The sequence below is a fragment of the Melospiza georgiana genome, chromosome 9 (assembly GCF_028018845.1).
Source record: "Melospiza georgiana isolate bMelGeo1 chromosome 9, bMelGeo1.pri, whole genome shotgun sequence".
In the NCBI taxonomy this organism is placed as follows: Eukaryota; Metazoa; Chordata; class Aves; order Passeriformes; family Passerellidae; genus Melospiza; species Melospiza georgiana.
The window spans coordinates 11,051,083-11,070,964 of record NC_080438.1 but is presented as its reverse complement, the minus strand read 5'-3'; the positions used below and the strand labels follow the sequence as shown (position 1 = coordinate 11,070,964).

The 19,882-nt window shown below is 43.6% G+C and overlaps 2 protein-coding genes across 6 annotated transcripts in view; one reads left to right on the top strand and one right to left on the bottom strand.

The window, feature by feature from the left end:
• Positions 1-7,072, top strand: part of GPSM2 (G protein signaling modulator 2) — a 26,650-nt gene extending 19,578 nt beyond the window's left edge. The window contains exons 8-15 of one of the 2 annotated variants that reach the window (XM_058030515.1): positions 455-610; positions 1,399-1,507; positions 1,901-2,030; positions 2,353-2,420; positions 3,363-3,539; positions 4,293-4,455; positions 4,596-4,933; positions 6,340-7,072. In XM_058030515.1, coding sequence (XP_057886498.1) covers positions 455-610; positions 1,399-1,507; positions 1,901-2,030; positions 2,353-2,420; positions 3,363-3,539; positions 4,293-4,455; positions 4,596-4,933; positions 6,340-6,504 — 1,306 coding nt within the window. In that variant the 3' untranslated portion in view covers positions 6,505-7,072. The remainder of the gene's footprint in view (positions 1-454; positions 611-1,398; positions 1,508-1,900; positions 2,031-2,352; positions 2,421-3,362; positions 3,540-4,292; positions 4,456-4,595; positions 4,934-6,339) is intronic. The other variant, XM_058030516.1, reaches the window with a different exon arrangement.
• On the bottom strand, positions 4,157-19,882 carry CLCC1 (chloride channel CLIC like 1). 4 transcript variants are annotated; one of them, XM_058030517.1, is made up of 12 exons: positions 19,816-19,882; positions 18,002-18,142; positions 16,237-16,329; positions 15,260-15,367; positions 13,372-13,593; positions 12,127-12,267; positions 10,927-11,020; positions 9,759-9,856; positions 9,532-9,678; positions 8,652-8,936; positions 7,870-8,115; positions 4,157-4,437 (listed from the first exon to the last, which is right to left on the bottom strand). In XM_058030517.1, the coding sequence occupies exons 2-12, from the start codon at positions 18,131-18,133 to the stop codon at positions 4,429-4,431; spliced, it is 1,575 nt and encodes a 524-aa protein (XP_057886500.1). In that variant the 5' UTR covers positions 18,134-18,142; positions 19,816-19,882; the 3' UTR covers positions 4,157-4,428. The 4 variants fall into 4 exon arrangements, with proteins under 4 accessions (XP_057886500.1, XP_057886501.1, XP_057886502.1 ...); XM_058030518.1 differs by having other exon boundaries at positions 19,846-19,863; XM_058030519.1 differs by lacking the exon at positions 19,816-19,882 and adding an exon at positions 19,505-19,524.

Sequence of the window (19,882 nt, the reverse complement as noted above, 5' to 3'; positions counted from 1 at the left end):
GGTGTTATTAGCATCTGACTGGGATTTCAGAGCACAGCATTTCTTAGGGAGAAATGCCTCAGTACTGAGCAGATCCCTCTGAGCCCTCAAATTCTTCTTGCCCAGCACAGCTCAGCTGGCTTGGTGAGTACAGGCCTGTCCTGCCCATTCTGATGGAAAGTAGGAAAGTAGGTATTGTAACAGTGCAACCTCAGGGAAACTCCTACAAATTATTAATGGAGCAGTAAATTAAATGATGCTGTTTGAGGAATCAGCCTGCTCTCTAATGAAGTAGGTTGCAGTGGAGGGAGGACTTTACAAGTGTTAGATTGTAAGGGTTTACAAGATAGTAATTTAATAGCCAATAATTTGCTGCCTGCTGCCCCAGTTTGTTGAAGTTGTGTAACAGATTTTCAGTTGTGCAAGTGCACTTCTGAAAGCTTTTCCTTGTGGTGGTTTCTGACCTCTGCTGCAGGAGGACGCTGCAGCTGGCTCGGCAGCTGAAGGACAGAGCTGTGGAAGCACAGGCCTGCTACAGCCTGGGGAACACCTACACTCTGCTGCAGGACTATGAGAGAGCCATTGATTATCACCTCAAACACCTTGTGATTGCTCAGGAGCTACACGACAAGTAAGCCCTAAGAGATTGTTTCATGTGTGTGTGACACTCAGAGCAAATCCTGTTACCTTCAGCTCCACTGGCATTGTTCCCCATGTGACAGCTGCATTCATGTGAATTCCCCCAGTGCTGGGCTTTGGTTTTCATATGGAAAACCAAAATTACTCAAAATGGTATTGCAGCTAATGAGTCTGAGATGAAAGACAAATTGATGAATGACTCTTTCTACATCATCTCCTGTCAGCAAGTCTGTGTAAATTAGGGAAAAGCAGATCTTTCTTTCATGAGTTCATGATAATAATTCACCCTACTTTCCTAAGAATCTGTGTTCTACTTGTCCACAAGGTAATAATCCAGGAAGGGATGGGGGAAAGAGTAACACAGCAGCAAGTAATGTTTGTATTACAGTACTGATTTCTGAGGCCTTTTTTATAGTGTTGGGTGCAACCATAATTTTTTGCAACATTTAAATGTACCTGTTCTTAAGTCACTAAGAATACAGAGGACTAATAAGTCATGCAAACTGAGGAGGAGCAAAGTAGGTTATACAATATCCCATGCTTACAAAACTAACTTGTTTGCTGTGAGCTTAAAAATAAAAAAAAATATTAAATTTGTTCATATTTATTTATAACCAGATCACACTCCTTAAATACAATATTTAATATGTTGAGGGTAGCATGGTCTCTGATGATTGCCTCAATTTTTTTAGCCCAGCAAATTACTTTGGCAGTACTGTGAAAACCTGACCTCTGGTGTTCAGCAGGTAGAGGTGTAATTGAAGTGTGTGTTGTTTTCAGAATTGGGGAAGGAAGAGCATGCTGGAGTTTAGGGAATGCTTACACTGCCCTGGGAAATCATGACCAAGCCATCCATTTTGCAGAAAGGCACCTGGAGATTTCAAGAGAGGTATGATTTTCATACTCCCACTGTGCTGGCTCTTGGTTTTTGCTCTTGCTCCCAGAGGTTTTATGGAGGTGTGAGTTTGAGTGATGGAATGCATTTTCAATTATTCTACAGACAGCTGATTCCACGTTATTTCAGCCAGTCAGCTCCTTTGTCCTAGTCTCACCACTCACAATGGTGTCATGGACTCCCAAGTTAGTGGCCAAGCAGAAATTATTTTAGGCTTTTCTGTGTTACCTGTTAGTTGTTACTTCTTTAAAAAGATGTTCTCAGTCTTCAAGCAGGAAAACCTTTTCAGCTTTTTTCTCTCAGAAGTCATGGGACAAGGATTGCTTTACAGTTACACATCTGAGTATTTGTTAAGGTAATACAACTGCTTATTTTATTTGCTTGAAGGTAGGAGACAGAAGTGGAGAACTCACTGCCAGACTTAATCTCTCAGATCTTCAAATGGTTCTTGGATTAAGCTACAGCACAAACAACTCCATGATGGCAGAAAGCCACGCAGTGGAAAACAGTTTGAATGGTACGTGCCTCTTTCTGAAGTAGTTTCCCAACAGAGAACTTAAAAAAGAATCTCATTTGAGTTCTTTAATGAGTTGGGGTTGACTATGGAAGTTTGCTTGGTTTTCTCCCCAGCAGCTAAAAAAGGTTCTTGACGTATTGGACCCCTTCAGCACCTCCTTTTCTGCAGGATTGATATTGTGAATCCCAGGGTACTGCTTAGTTTCTTTGTGTGTTCTAATTGTGTCTGTGGCTTGAACCTTGGACCTTAGAGGAGTACAGCCACAGCTTGTCAAGTGCCACCATAAATTTTAATAATAAAAATATGAATTTGTCTCTTGAAGGTGGCAGACCAAGAGGACGCCGTTACAGCATGGAGAACATGGAACTTATGAAATTAACACCAGAAAAGGTTGGCACTTTGCTTCTTTCTGTTCTGCTGCTGATATTGCAGTGAAACCTTTCTGAGGGTGTGCTGATGTGCCTTTTGCCTCCTTTTTTAATTTAGTTGATCACAGGAGCTCCATAACACCACGTCTAACAATACTAACAAAAAATACTTCTGTCATGAGGTAACAGCACATGACAGGTGATGGCTGTAGTGGCTTGTGGGACGCCTGCTTTATTCCCTGCATGAGTGAGAAAGAATGGGGTTCTGTAATGAGCATCAAAGGAATTTTCATCTCTTTATAGAGATGGGTTGAGGTTGCAGCATGAAAGTAATTCAGAATAAAATTCCTGAGCTTTAGCTTAGCTCTTCTGAACACTTTTTCTTTGGTTACAGTCATTTTACAGGGACTTAAAATACATGCTCCGTTTTTCACTTTGAGATTTCAACCAACTTGCAAACCATCAGAAGCTTCAGTCTCCATCTGGAGTAAGGATGCTATTTCAGAAATGTTACAGCTGAGTCATAAGCAAAACAACTTCTCCTCCCCCCCAGGCTCAGAAATCTTTTGGCAATGGGAGTTCCCAATTAAAATCCTTGTGTCAGTCTATGAGAGATTTCTTCTACATTCTGCCTTTCAATACTGGGCTGGCAGTTCTGCATAAATTATTCCAGTGGCAGACTGAAATTGCTATTTTTCCCTCCACACTGGGATATCTAATTGCAGTCTCTTCAGGTAAGGTAAAGCCTGTTATGTTAATCAATGAAATCTCAAAGCATGTGTAGTCAGTACAGCTGAAGTCAGCACTGGCACTCAGGAGCCTCTTTGGGTACATCCTTGTGGCTGCAAGAACAAAATAGTGTAAAGCTGCTTCATCTTGGGGAGGAAAAGCAGCAGCAAGTAAGAGGTAACAGTACTGGTAAGTAAAATCAGAAGGCTTAATTTCCTGACTCTTGTTTTCTTAGGTTCCAAACTGGAACAGTGAGATTCTTGTTAAACAGAAACCACTGGTTGCCAAAACTTCAGCAAAACTTCATTTTGTAAATCGACTAAAAGGCAAAAAGTACAAAAATGGCACCACCTCCAAAGTTTTGCAGGATGCCAGTAATTCCATTGATCATCGACTTCCAAACTCTCAGAGGGTAGGTGTGGTGAGCCTATGGCCTTAACTCATCTTTGTGTGATCAGAATTGTGGAAAACACCTTCCTGCAGCTGTCCTGTTCAGTTTAACTTGATTTAAACACTGTGGCTCTAAACTGTTATTCTACAGCTCTCTCAGGGGTGGTGCCAGCTTTAAGATTTTCCTACTACTGAAACATTTTATTTGTGGTGGTTTTTTTGAAGTTAGAAATGAAATTTATTTGCAAGCTGAGGTCTAAGTCTCTTTTAGACCCTACTTCTCCAAACTTAGCAAAATCTATTTTCCTGATTCAGGCAGTGGGAGATATTTTGGACATACTTTTTAGGTTATTAAAGTCTTGAGAGAAGTCAGTTCAAAATAAAAGAACTGAGGCATTTGGTCATAGATCTGAGGAGACAATGGCAACTGTTCTTTGCTGGTCTTGTTTCTTTTTCTTCTCATGGGCATTTGGGGTTTTGTTGGATTATTGGCTGAAGAGGAATAACTCCCATTTTACCATGATCAGAGCGTAGTTTCTTTCCATTTCAGAGAATGAGACATTTCTAATATATTTCACTCTCCAAAACGCTGCCCTAGCATTAGCATCAACTCCTTGGATAGATCTCTGGCTATAGAAAAGGTTGACTAAAAAAAATTTATTTAATAAATTTCAGATATGTAAATATCAAGCATATGACTGGACTGAAACTCTGATGCAGTTGTCCCAGCTGTAGGCACTCTAAGGTCAAATACCCCAAATTTTCTCCTTTTCAGAAAAGCAGCCGTGAGACAATGGCAGACGAGGGGTTCTTTGATCTGCTGAGTCGGTTCCAGAGTAACAGGATGGATGATCAGAGGTGCTGCTTCCAGGAGAAGAACAGACTCCCAGCTCCTTCAGTGGCAACATCCTCTACTCCACCTAAAACGATGATAAAATGTAATTTTTTAAAAGCAAAATCCATATTTGACTCGAGTTTTTGCCAAATACTATTCTCAAAATGTATTTGCAGACAAGATTCAGTACAGCAATGGATTTACTCCCAGGCTAACTCTAATTACTCTGTGTGTCCCGGGCAGCCTTTTCCGCGTCGGCGGTGTCCCCGCACACGGACGAGTTCCTGGAGCTGCTGGCGAGCTCACAGAGCCGGCGCCTGGATGAGCAGCGCGCCAGCCTGAGCCACCTGCCTGGGCTGAGGCAGAGCCAGAGCCAGAGCCAGAGCCAGAACCAGAACCAGAGCCAGAGCCAGAGCCAGCTGCCCAGCCAGAGCCAGAGCCAGCTGCCCAGCCAGAGCCAGAGCCAGCTGCCCGGGCTGAGGCAGCAGCAGCACCGCAGCCACGCCCTGCTGGGCCAGCTCGGGGCCAGCGCCAACGGCGACCTGGATGACGACTTCTTCGACATATTGATCAAATGCCAGGTAAGGGCTTAACACCTCCTCAGCTTCTGCCTCTGGGGACTGCAACTGGGCCTCCCCTAGTGCATTCTGTAAGGAAGCCACTGTGGTTTAAGATATGTATTGATCTGACAGATAAGGAGGAACATAAGAGAACAGAAGGTGAGGGTTGGGGTGTTGTTAATTATCCAGTCTAGAAAGTGTAATTTTGGTATTTGTACCACAGTAACTATAAAAAGTAAGAAATGCTTAGAAAGTGGAGAAAAACAAGTGAGGCTATTGCAAGGGGTATGTAAAATGGTTTTAAGTGTTTAGACCTAGCTTGCTAAGGAGGACACTTGATACACCACCAATCCTAATTTATCAAATGAAAGAATTCAGTATCCAGGTTTTGTTGGTAAGAGTGGTCATCATTTCCACGAGATCAAGTTTAAATGATAGTTTATAGTAATATACCAGTGAGGTGACTGATTTTCAATTAGAGCATGTGCATCTACCAATTAGACAAAAAAGAATTAAAAAGGCTTGCTGGTTTGTCTGCTGGGTTGACAAGCAGCCAAAAATATGAGGTTCAGATGCTGAGTTCTCCAAAGGCCAGTAAGTATGGCAGCCTGGCTGAGAATTGAGTCTACATGACAGTTCTCATCAGCCTGCTGAAAAAACTATGTTCTGTTATAGAAGCTTGTCTGTTTCCTTCTGTGAGTCAAGCAAAGAATCTAGAAATATTCTCTTTTAGGACTGGAAAAATATTTCATCTCCTCTGATCAGTATGGACTGCTGTAAATGAGCACAGAAGGGTTGCTGCCTTTGAGCCTTTTTGTGCAAAAGGTGTCTGTCCCAGGTCCAGCCACCACTGAGAGCTGTGCTTTTCCTCCTGTGCCCCCACTGCCCTCCAGGAGCAGCCTGTTCCTGTGGGAACACCACTCCCCAGCTGGGGAGCAGAGCTCAGCCCAGCAGGGTTTGCCACCTGCTCTGGAAGCTTGGCACTAAACTGCACCCAGCTGTACAGAGCAGAGGCAAGGGGCCTTCAAGGAGTGCCTTCCCAAATCTCACAGCACTGCAGCAATCTTTTAGTGCCTGTGTAAGGAAAGGAAGACAACCATACTTCCTGCTGTATGAGACCAGAAACACCCTGTACTAACGCTAACAGATCTCATTTTGCAATATGTTGAAGAACTGAACTGAGGGGGGGGGGGGGGGGTCACTTTTAGACACATGGGACAAGTGGGGCAGAGGAACCATTTTAGTTACACTTGGACTCAATAATTTCATTTAGCAAGTTTAACTTTAAACAAAATTTATAAATTAAATCTCTCTACAAGCTTTAAATCTGCCAGCAAAAGGTTTTAGTAGCTTTTTCACTTAATATTGTTCACTTACTCCATATCTTCCTGTAAATATGCAGCTTGTATCACTTGGTCTGTCTGTAGGGCTCCAGACTGGATGATCAGAGATGTGCTCCTCCAGGAGCTGCCAAAGGCCCCACTGTACCAGATGAGGATTTTTTCAGCCTGATTTTGCGCTCACAAGCCAAGAGAATGGACGAGCAGAGAGTCCACCTACCCTCAGCTATAAAGGGACCCAATTCCAGCTGAAGACTCCAGCAGTTTGTACAGCAGCATCCGAGGGATCGTTCTGGTTTGCTGGAAAAGCACACTTGCCTTTTTTCGATGACTACAATCAGTAGCTCTGTCTCCTTTCTCCTGATTTTTCACAGAAACAGCAGCAGCATCACACTGGTGAGCAGCAGTATGCTGCCCCTGCTCTTGCATTTGGCAGCTGCTTTCAGAGCAGTGTCTGAGGTACTGGTCCTGTGTCTCCCTCTTATTTGCCTCTAGTCTGTCAAAATTATTACGACTTTTTTTTCTCTGTCCATTCTCTCATTGCTCATTAGTGGATTCTACCACTGTCTCAATCTAGTGAAAGACTTAAATTTTTATGTTCTTTTTAAAGAAAATTTGATTTTTTTCCCCTGATTTGTATTTCCTGAAAAAAAGTTCTGTTTTCTTTTATACTTTTTTTAAAAAAATAATTTAAAAAAAGAGAATAAATAGCTTTAGTATTTAGTCTCTTTGCAGAAACACAGTTTGGAAGAAACAATTTCTATTAAAAAATTAAACCCTAGTTTTAATTCTGTTTAATAAAAAATAGTTTTTTCAAGCATTATGGTTTATTGGTAATATTTAGCTAACTGTTTCCCACATTAATTCAGAACAGTTCTGCAATCAGCAGAAGTTTTCAAGAAGTACTTATTTCAAGAAAGAGCTGCTCATGCTGCTCTACAGCTTGTGTGAAACATGCCCATGCACCAGGGAATCACAGGGGTGGTGGGCACTGGGCACCACCTGCCCTGGGCGTGGGGCAGTGCCTGCAGCACCCCAGTTTGCAGTGCCACCCACAGCAATGCACAGCTGCTGCTGCCTGTGCCTGACCTCAGCTGCTCTCTGCCTCTGGCTAAGGACGAGCTGGGCTGGGGGAGCTCTGGGGAACAAGCACTGCAATGTCCATCCCCAGGGCAGCTCCTGCTCCTGGCCCTGTTCAGCTCTGAGCTGCCTAAAACCGCCTGCTACAACATCAGGTGCTCACTCTCTGCAGATCATTACACCAGGAGCAAATCCATCAGCTGCCCTAAAACTGAGCTGACAAGAAGCAAACTGATTTTAAAGAACATTAACCCAAAGACAGACCTGAGACATCTGAGCTGGGAATTAGCATTATGGCAATTACTCAAAACTTATGACACAAACCTGATTTCCAACAAGCAGCAGCACTCCAGACACCTGGGTTTTTCTGGCCACTTAGAGGTGCATCATCTTACTTACCACCTTTATTTCTGACTCCAGACAGAGTACCCTCTCCCAGATTTTACATTCCCACCTTGATGGTCTTGTCTCTTCTACACTTGAGAATGAGAGCAGAATTAACAAGTATATGACAAGTAAAGATCAGACAAAACTTACAGTAGAGTCTGGGTCTTCCTTAGTCTCTTTCCTGGAGTCATGTAAAATGCTCTCTTTCTTCTCTTCGCACGGTTCTGTGGCAGAACTCTTCTGTTCTAGGTTTTTATTGGGGACACAGTTTTCTCCAGTCTCTCCCTCTACTTTGCTTGTCTCCTGTTTTTGCTGCTCAAGTGCAGCTTCTGCAGTAACGTTTTCAGCTTTGAGAGTTTCAAGTCTATGAACTTCAGATTCAGTGTACAACCTGTTCTGCAAAAAAATCAATAATAGCCTATTAATTAAGCAATGAAAAGTGTCAGCATCTATTGTTCCAAGTGCATCCCAGCTCAAGGGGCAGGGCTCACCCAAAGCACGATGGCTATTTTTTTTCCCCTCGGGAAACAGAACATGTAAATAAGCCCAATATACAGTATAAATCTGGTTTGAATTTTCTGTAGTTTACAGGGAAGTCAGCACTGCTTCTTTCCTCCACATTTCTTCTGTAGGTTATCATGATTGCCCAGGCTGACCCACATACTGATCTCTCAAAACTGAAGTTGTCTTTAACATAAAGCATTTTAATTCAGTAGTTTCTTGCCAGAGTTAGCTACTGCAAGATATTTTTCCAGAAGAAACACATCCAAGACACCTCTATCAAACTGTTCCATAGGGGAACGTGTAGTTCTTAGCTCCTCTCTCCCCCAGATCTGGGTTTCATTATGATGTTTGAATGTGTTTCAGCAGGTGCCACTGCAATCTGCTCAGTTTAATGCCAGCTCCAGAGCCCCAGGAGGTGCCTCTGGTACCTGCAGTGCATCCGGCTGGTCGCCAGGGTGTGCTGTGTCCGGGCTCCTGCTGCCATTGGCCGCTCTCAGCCGCAGCAGGGGCCTGCTGGCAGCGTCCCCTCTGTCCTGGTGGCCTCTGTGCACGTAGGGCTGCTGCTGCAGGTAGTACTCATCTGCTGTCCTCCCATCGTACTGCCCAAAGCCTATGGGCTCCTGCCCACCAGCAGGCGGAGGCAGACTCTTCTTCTGAGAAGACCTTAAGTATCTTAATGCAGACACTGATGATCCTGCACCATAGCAAAAAGTCTGGGGGAGAGGAAAAAACCAAAACTGAGCAAAACACCAAATATCTGCAGCCTATGGTTTTCACACAGATTTCTTGTCATATATCTGAAAGACCCTTAAGGAAAAGGTCAGGTGAAGGGAATGGCTCCAGCTCAAGCTTTCTGCAGCCTGACCACACTGCAGGAACTGCTAGCCTGGATGCAGTTCATTGTTAGTGCTACATTAATGTTTAAGGCTCTAACTCCATGCCTTTGTGTTAAATGCCAGCCACACACATCACAATTAATGACTCAAAGAAGAAATGGGAACTAAGGTGCAATAAGCTGTCACAGAGCCTAAGATTTGGAGCAGTTTTATGCTACTGTATCCCACTTGGGGAGTGCGAGAGGAATACAGTTTGAACGCAAACTCGGCTCTTTTAATTCCTAGACCAACTGCAGTATGAAGCCTTTGTCAAGAAAAAATTCCCTTGCAGAAGTCACTTCTTTGTGCTAAGAAATCTGTTCAGTTTACAAGTGAGAAATACATAATATAATAGATAATACTTAAATATAAACACATTTAATATTTAAAAAATAAAGCTGAGCTTCTAAATGTAAGATGAATGTATACAAACCAGGACACCCAGAGCCATGGTAATGAGCACTGGAACCTGCAGAATTAATGGTATCTCCTTCATAAGTGCCTTGATGAATTCACCAATACCTTGTCCTATGTCCTTCAAAGGCTCAGTTACAAAGTTGGTGAAAGTTACTGCCAAGGCCTAGAAAAGAAGCAGAAAACCAGTGTTGTCACACAAACACCAACCTAGGCCTTGGCAGTCCCCTCAGGCTTGGCACATACCTTTGATGGTGGAACCATATAAACAGGATTTACAAGCAGAATTTCATAATACTTCTTACAGGGATCATCCTGAAATGTCCATGTGCTTCTAAGCCATTCTGAAATCAAAGCAGACATATTATTACTACTTCTTAAAAGGATATTTTGTGACACAGCAGCAATACAGAAAGCAGCATTTCAGTTACAGACGGAAGAGAACTCTTCTAGACATGGTTCAAAACAGATTTATTTTTACACATCTGAGATTGGCTGGAAGTATAGTTTATCCAGTCAAGGGGATGCAGGAAGGGGAGGGAAGGCTGGGAAAAAAGAGAACTTGAAATTTTCCCATGTATAATCAAGAAAGCTCTTTGGGTGAGATCAGTTCCCAGAAGCCTCAGGGAAAAAAGTCTCATCTGTGTAAACTATGAACTTGCTGTGAACACTGTGTTCACAGCTAGTGACAGCATCATTCTGTGTTATTGCCCATCTGCCAGTCTGCAGGGAGACTGAAATTGTCTCCTTTTGCTTGCTGGATTCAAGGGTCTGTTTTAGTTACAAGCAGGAAGTCTTACTTCTTAAGGGAACCTTTACATTATAAACAAGTGATTCATGACACCAGTGTTTCTGTAGTCTGTAGTTTTACAGCACATAAATCATTGACATGTAATCAAAAACAACAGAGTCAAGAAATTACACAGGGAAGACCATAACAAGCAGTCTTTAAGAGCTGCCACCCTTCATCTACCTGCTATGGCACTGGACAGAAATAACAGCTAATAAAAAAAACCAGCTTTCTCTGTAAAATAGTATCACCTGAATAAACAATTATAGATCCAATTCCTGAAATCCATTGCACTCACAGGTGTAATACATGAAAAAAAAAATTCTTGCCCTGAACTCTGCCTGCCTGTCTTTAGTAAAGGGCACTGAATGGTACTGGGGAAACAGGTAAGTTACAAGAAAAAGAAGTAACACCATGACATACCCCATGTACAGTGCTGTGATCAGCTCTCCTCCCCAGGCCTAGAAAACAAAGTCTTATGGGATGGGAAAAAGGTAAAACCATGTAATCATGTATTGAGGAGAATTCCCTGTACTACCCATGAAGAAATCCAAGTATCCTGGGATACTATGGATGGATATTTTGTGATCTTAACCACTTCAAAGTACCAAGAGAAGAGCTTACCCATGAGACTTCCATACCACTCCAGCTTCTCGGCACAGACCTTGTCAAACTGCCCCATCTTGGCCATCTCTGCCTGGTGCTGAGCGAAGGCCAGCTGCAGGGAGACACACCCTGAGTGCTGCAGCCAGCAGTGCTGCTCCTCAGCAGCCCTGCCTGCTCTCTGCAGCCTGGGGACAGCTCCCCACATAAATGGGAATTGCCACATTGTCCCCTAGTAATGACAATTCCCCATGTAATATGTATTTAGAAAAGTTTACTACCTAAACAATTTCATGGAGTTAAATTCTGAGAACTTCCTAGGACTGGACAAAACCCCTGAGATAAAGGCTACCTGCAAGTTATTCTCCAAAAGGAATCTGAATTGTCAAAGGATCAGACTCCAATATTCAAAGATACAAGTTCAAGACAAAAGTAAACTGATGACATCTTTTCTTAACATGTTTCTGGAATAGAGACACAGCTGTCATGGAATTACTAGTTAAAACTTCCTTTTTTCTTTTTCAAATAAATTGCATAAGAAATACCTGTATTTATTATAGTTTTGCCTTACTGATTGCAACTGATAATCAAGAGAAAAATTGGCCAAATCCTCTGTTGCAAAACTGACATTGTTCACTGCCTCAACCCAAGCCATCTGCATGGCATTCCAAGCCCACCAGAGCCATGCCACTCTCCAGCACTCTGCTGTCCCTGGCTCTGACACACTGCAGTTCAATCCTCATTGACAAGGTGTGAGGGCAGATTTTGTGGCTGGGCTTTGATCTGGTATCCTAAATTCCTCCTCAATAAAACTCATCTGATTGTACCATCAGCCACTTAATTAATGAGGCATTTATCTGGTCTATCACATGAACCAGTTTCTACCAGGGAATCTTAAGAAAAAAACCCTGAATATATTTCTATACCTTTTCTACCAAGCTGCTTCAGTCAGAGGTTACACCTGCCTTGCCCATGTAGTGAAATCAGAGTTTAGTACTCTCTGAATTTTGTGCACCTCTACAGCACAATACAGTTGTCAGGGTTTCTTTTGTTCTTTACACCCAACACACTTATCAACATGCAAAAGAAAAATGTTGATCCCTTTTTTATTTTGCAGTTAATTAAAAGCTGTATGTAAACTAACCAAAGGAACTAAACAACCTTAACTCCCTCATAGCTGTACAGTTCTAAGCCAGAAAGCCATTAAGATTCCAGACTTACCGTGTACAAGTAAAACCAATTCCACACAAAACTGACGAGGAAAGTCATAAATAACACATATCTCAGCTGAACAAAGCGGGACACGTACGTCCTCAGCTCTGTAGCCATTACAATCACAACGCACGCTACGCACAACAGTAGCTGCAAAAGAAAAGAGGAAAACATTATGACCCATATTTGGACCTTTCATCTCTTCTGACAGTACAGATGAAGAAACTTCCAACTTTTGTTTTTACTAATGCCATTTACACAGAATAGCTGAGTTTTTCCTTGCTTCCACAGCCCATCTGAGCAGCACAAGGCAGGACAGTTTTGTGGCAGTACCAATATTCATCCCTGTCACAGCCTGACATTGCAGCTGCTCATTTGTTTCTTGTGATATTTAGCTATTTCTCAGGATATTTGTTACATTAGCAACCACACTTCTAAATGATCAAATTGGTGTCAGCCAGTGCTTGAGCAGTTTGTGCCTGCTCCGAAACACAGAACAACTGCTGCCAACTCCTGCACAGAGAGAGACTAAGTTACACTTTGGGTACCAGCAGCAAGACTTCAAAGAAGGACTCCACAGTGTCTTTCCACCCAAGGACCCCTCTCAGAGGTTACTGACAGCCTGGCTTCCAGGGACTCCTCAAATCTAGACAGGCTACTTGCAAGATTATGTCAGCACAAAACACTGGCATATTCTTAATTGTAAAGATTTATTCAGAAAGCGTCATCTTTATTAGAGATCCTCAGCTTAGCATTTTATAATTCCCAACTCTCCTATACAATTTTTTCCACAAAATTTGCAAAAGCCTCTGACCTATAGGGGTTTAAACATATACTTGTCTCAGTATATATTCCAACTCTTGGAGAAGCCAACAGCTTCAACAACTACATGAACAAGAGACCAACATGGAAGATCTACAATGCATGAGGTGTCAGTTCTCAAGGTAAGAAAGTGCTAGAGCACAATGAGTCTGGCAGCACAGATATAAAAGACAAGAAAAGAAAAAGCACATCAGGAAAAAAGCCCCAAACCAAAGCTACAATAGAGAACAGATGACCACAGGAATAAAAAACTTGAATTCCTTATTAAAGCAAATACATCCTTCAGCAATCACACCAAAAAAAAAAAAGATTGACTTGAAATATGATGGAAGGAATTGCTTTATCTGTGGAGTTAAGATGGTAATATTGATTAGCACAGAGAAACTGAAGAAAACAGCAATTAAAAGCAATAATCAACCTTTATTCTCTTACCCAAAACAAATGATATAGATCAATTCCAAAGGTGTCTTCAAATCTCCACCGCCAAGCTTCCTCATCATGGTGCTTAAAATTGACCAAGATATCATTGAGTGCCTCATCCAGGGCTCCTGGCTGCCAGGCCTCCTCACTGACAAACCTGAGGATCTCCAAATACGTCTGCCTGGTGAGAATGATCTCAGCATCGTAGTGGACATGGCCCACATCCTCCCCAGGCTGCATTCCAAGCAAAGCAGAACAAGGGTTAAAAGCTGCTGATTTGGAAATACAAATGCATCCATAGGCCAAAACTGATCATATTCATTCTGTGGCAGCCCTTCTGAAGCAGGCTGCAGGATGAAAACGTGGGACATGGACACTATGATTCTATAACATTTTTGCTCATCTAAACTACACAAAACAAATTCAGTTGGTTTGTAATCTTTCAATTCTAAAGAAACAAATCCTAAAAAAATAAACTATCTCACTTGTTACTAAGATTTCAGGACCAGGGCTCATTAACAAGTAATAATTACATATACACTACGTGTGTGCCTCAGTCAAAGCTGGATAAAACAGATAGAAACTATTAAACACTAAAATAAGAAGTTTTACACTGATAAATGTAATGTTCCTTATTTAACAATAATTTTGCTTATTAATAAATTCTTCTATCTCTGAATAAACAAAATCTCCAAAGACAATATAATAAAGTGCCCAGCCAACAACTAAAGTATCAAGCAGCCACTCACTCCCTCCAACATCCCTCCTGGTGGGGAGGAGAATGAGCAAAAAGGTAAACTTTATGAGCTGAGGCAAGAACAGCAAACAAAATAAAATGTGATGGTAGTAATACTACCAGTCATGAAAAGAGAGAAAGAAGGAAATAACCCCCAGAAGAACAAGTGCAGCACAGTGCAATTGCTGCCTCCAGCAGCTCCCCCAGCCCATGCTGGCACAGCAGCCATGGTTTGCCCTGGCCCTGGGGCCAGCTCAGCTCAGCTGTCCTGGCCACGCTCCCTCACAGCTCCTCCTGCCCCTCCTGGCTGCCACGAGCACAGAGAAGTCCTTGGCTTAGAGACAGCCCCAGTGAGCAACCACTGAAACACCAGAGTGTCAGCAACAGTGCCCCCACTCTGAATCCAAAACACAGCCCTGCACCAGCTACCAGCAGGAAAATGCACTCTATTCCAGCTGAAATCACTGCATAAAGAAAGTAACAAGGTGATTCTTACATGGAAACTCTAATAAGCTGCTATTCCTTGATGGTTAGAATCACAGAATGGTTTGGGTTGGAAGGGACCTTAAAGATAATCTGGTTCCAACCCTCATGGTCAGGTACACCTCCCACTAGACCACACTGCTGAAAGCCCCATCCAGCCTGGCCTTGAATGCTTCCAGGGATGGGGCATCCACAACTTCTCTGGACAACTTCTTCCAGTGCCTCACAACCATCAGAACAATTAATTTCTTCCCAGTATCTATTCTAAACCTCCTCTCTTTCAGTTCAAAGCCATTCCCCTTGTCCTAGCACTAGGAGTAAAGTTCCCTCTTATAGGGCCCCGTTCAGGTACTCAAAGGGTCTCTGAGGTCTCTCCAGAGCCTTCTCCTCCCCAGGCTGAACAGCCTCAGCTCTCTCAGACTGCTAAGCTAACAGATGCTAAGATACACTGAATTCACAAACCCTTCCTTTGGATGCTTTACAGATCAAACAACTGTGTCTCCTCAGCAGTACAGGATGCACACACTTCTGTCATTTTCCCTTTTGCCATTCAGTTCCCTTCATTGCATTTAAAGTACACCAGCATAATTACTCAATGCTTGGTAACTGTGAAAACTACCTAAAGCAGTAATATGAATTCATTTTAATTAAGTGTTTTTAAATGACTGTTCAAATACTTACAAGGCCAAGTTTTCCAGCTTCATTTAAAATCTTATTCAAGAATCGCTTAAAAATATAAAAGCTGCGGCTCTCCTGTGATTTGGCATTCCTCTTCTCACACTCTGCAATCTGCAATTGTGCAAAAGATACTTTTATTCACTTTGCTCAAACCAGCTTCTTCACAGGAGAGAAAAACCCCAAATATACCAACACATTTAGCTCTGGATTAACAGGGGCACATTTCTTTAGTTTAGCAATCATTCCCTGGTTAGTTTGCCAGATAAAAAGCATATGCAGTTACTGAACATACTGCTTTCCATAGAACTGGCCAGTACTGGAGATTTCACATCTGCTAGTAATATTCAAATCCTGACTTCAGTAAGTCTAGAAACAAATGTAAACATCTGGATCTCCTTACATTTTAAGTTTGCATCAGGAAAAAAAAGAGGGAACTGCCAAGAAATCGAAGTAACTAAACAACATTAAAATGACACATATCCCATTGGGGATCCAAATGGCTGAGGGCAGGAAGGGCCCCAGGAGCCACACAGGCATCCCCACACCCTGGGAGGGAGCCTGACAGCAGCACCTGAGAGCTGCAGCTCTGCACATGGCCCTGGTCTCTGTGCCCACAACCACCCCTTAAAATCTGACAGGACTGACAGCTTGAGAACAGCACGGGGTACTCAGCACCACACCTCCACACTGCTGACACTGGGCAGAAGCACCTTGCTCCTATTGATTTTGTTCCACTACAAAACATGTCAGAAAACAGACCTTTGTAGGCAGAACAACAACTTGAACATGAATTCAAACCACTTCCAGTCTCTCCTCTGCCTAGAGGTTCCCCTTCCATAAAAAATAAATTATGTCAGCAATGCACCTGTTTGGTACTGTCCAGAAGAGCATCATCAGCAAGCACAAAACTATAAACACTAAAATATATAAGCATATTTATAAGCACTATAAAACACAGGAAAATATTCTGAAGAACAAACCTTGTGTTGCAAGGAATCTACTACCCTGGAACAACGTGAGATTTCAGTACTGACTGCATCCACAGCCTCTTCCTCAGAGTCATGATAGTTTGGCTAAAATTACAGAAGAAAACCATATTTTCAGAATTCAAGAATTTGACCAACAAGCTCTGTTACACTTCTACAGCCACATCACTTTAGAAGGAGCAAAGGAGCTAAAAGCTGAGTACAGATCTTTGCTGCTAGTACCCTCCCAGTGACATTGCAGTTACCTCTCTGCTGTTATTTTAGGCTCCAGATGAGTTTATCTAAATGCAAAAGGTGAGGTCCTGTCTGTCCTCCCCCACTTGCCCTTTCCCCTCCTTTGAGGGCTGGTGACCCACAGAGTGCATCAGATTAGATAATGGCGCTGGCTGAAAACTGACTCAGCAGGCAAAGGGGCAGCTTTGAGCCAGGTGGATTCCCAGCCCAGCTGGACAGCAGCAGCCAGACTGCAGGCAAACACAAACCCCGCTCTGGCTGCCTGCCCCTGTCTGCTGCAGAGCTCTCTGTGCCCTCTGCTCATTACTCAGACACAGAGCAGGGCTGCTTCAACCACGTGTGCACACCCAGGGAGGCCTCCAGGAGGAAGCACAACAGCGCCTGAACCACTGAACTCATGCTGAAACAAAGTTTGGTTCTGAGGGCTTGAGCCTGCCCACCTAAAAACTCTGCAGAGCACAAAAGAAATCCTGAGAAGATGAACTAACACAAAGTAGTAATTTTTTAGTTTAAGATGTAGTTCTACTTTTGTGGGAGACAACAATAAAGCTACTAGTTTTTTTATATAAAGCTGAAGCAGTTGGGCTCCAAAGCCTGCTGCTGGACCTTAAGGATGTTAATGACTATCAGGTGGATGTGGAGAAGTTGGAGGTTGATGAGGAAAGCTGTGGAGAGCAATAACACACTCTGCATCTTTTAAGCTTCAGAAAATTATGCTCTGTAGTGTTTAAACAGTATTACTCAAGACTGCAAAACCAAACTTGAAAGCTGAATAATGGCAAAAATCAAGGGTACCCTCATAACCACCTCCACTTTACAGTGCCATGTGTGCACAAGATAATCAACGTGCACCTCACGGTATTCAGGATCCACTCCTCATACAAGACAGAGAAAATTCATCTTTTTGAGAACTGATCTTTTTCCTAGTTCATCTTCTCTTCAGTGTTAATGATTCATTAAAAGTACAGCACTCAATCCCTAGTCTGACCTTCTGAAAACTGAGGCCCAGCATTACAAAACACCATTAAAATTCACAATAGTCCCACACAAGAAATGGGAAACTGGTTCCTGTTGCTGGGAAACTGGTGGACTAAAATAAAATACAATAATTAACTTTAACTCCCCCAACTTTTATAACTTAGGAACTTGATTTTCAAGATATTTAACACTATACTTGAGAAACTAGCAAGAGCTGCTTAACCCAGTACTTCTCAGAGCAGTAACCTGTGGTGCCACAACCTGCATAAATCAAGCACCACCTGTAAAAATACAAAAAGCCTGCTTGATGTGACTTATCTGAGTGCAGCAGAAGCTCACCAGGGAGAGGTCCTGAGCCAATTACACTATTTTTTCCCTTGCAATTTTAACCATGGACACAAAGACTTTTCTGTGTATGGATTCAGATACAAGATAATAAGCCCTTAAAAACACCATACTGATATCATTATTTACTGTCACAGTTTAAAAGCAATCTTCCAACAGCCTTTAGCTTTTTGGGAGAGACACACATCCTTTCTTTCTCTACCTTATAAGGTCTTCTCATTGTTCCTGATGCTGCATCATAATTGAGCATATCTGTGGGGTCAATCCATTCATCTTCTTGAGCTTTACAGCTCCCTGTCAGCATCACTGCACACAACACCAAAGGAAACAGCATCCTGTATCACTGAATACAACAAGAAATTCAGGTATTTAGGTCAGGGTGCAACACTCTGTATCAAAAAATGAAACAATCTTACAAGAAAAAAACTAAAAGTGGAGCTTTTAAAAAACTCAGTTCTCCATTAAGAAGGTTTAAACTCACTTCCCTATTTTTTCCCACGGAAAATGCTGACAATAATATGCACAATTAAACTGTATTATATGAGTGGATCAATACCCCTGACTTTGTTATCAGCAGGTGCAGCACAGAGTTCAGTATTGCTAAATATGATAAAATGGTGCAGAACTCCAGCATGCTTCACCACAAGGGCACTGTGTTAACAGTAAAGCAAATTTTACTGCCACATTAATAGGAAGACTTGGCAGAAAAACTGTCCTTGACATTTCAGCCGTTCCTTGGATACCAGAGGGGCTGGGAGTGGCTGTGCTTTGAGGGATGGCCAATTGAGCACTAAAAAGGGAAGCACAGAGCCCTGTGCTTCAGCCACAGCACTGAGGCTCCAGCCACATTCAGTACGAACCACCACAATCACAGATGCACAAACAGCGTGACAGACACACCGTGAGTCCGGTGTGTCCAACCAACTCTCCTGGCCAGACCACAGCCTGGAAACGCTCAACAACCCTCAGGTGAAAAACACTGTCATTTGCTGAGCAACAGAAACGCTGTCAGTGATAAACACACCGTCTGCAGGAGCACATGAACACAAACAATATGAGCGATGAACCGACATAAAATACGTTACAGTGGGACACGACTAAAAGCACAATCGCAAACAGCAGCTGGAGCTCTGAATTCCCTGAGGAGCACTCGGTGTCCGAGCCCTACCCAACAGGCATTCCTATGGGGGAGGAAAGAGGCACAGCCCGCCGACAGAGCCACGATACAAAGGTGGAGTCTCCTCCGACCTCCGCCCCTCTTAACCTATACCTATATTGGTTTTTTGAGGGAGGGTAAAAGGCAGAGTTTCAGTTGATGACATTTCGTATTTAGGCGCAGTTTGAGTGACTTTAGTCATGCATGTAAAGTATGTACACGTCTCGCTTCATTAACACACGTTGGAGTGCGGAAAGTGATAGGTATTTTCCAGTTAACGGAGCAAGTTCAGGTTTTGGGTCACCTTTTGGATTAGTTCCCCTTGGCCGCATTGTTTTAAGAGCAAGGCCACACCACCTCCTACCGTTCCACCATCCTTTGTTTCCCTCAGAGAGCGATGCCCCGCGCTCCCTCAGAGATCCTGCTCCTAAGGGCGCAGGCAGCTTGCCCTTGGAGAACCACTGCCAACGCTAACATTCCTCCTTGATGAACTTTGGTTTCCAGCATTCCTTCATGAAGGGGCCAGCATGCCCGTCAGGCAGAACTCACCTCGGCCAGCCCTGCAGGGACATCCCAGCCCTGTCCGGCGCCACGGCCTGGTCTCCCCGGTGCGGCTCCGCAGGCCGCGGGCCCGGCTCCGGCCCGGCGCAGGCCGGCACTGCCGCCCGAGCTGCAGGAACCGCCAGGGCCACAGAGAAGCGGCTCCGCACGCCTCTCCCCCGCCTTCTCCGCCTTCACATCGCACCCGACACGGGGCTCCGCCGCCACACGCAGCCCTCAACCCCTCCCCGCCCCGGCACCGCGCAGGCCCCGGCCAGCGGCGCCCGCCCGCCCGCAGCCCTGCTCGCCGCCCGCGGTACCTGAGGGGCCGCGGGGCTCCCGGCGCTCACCCGGTGTTTACCCGCTGCGGGGCCGCCCCGCCCGGCG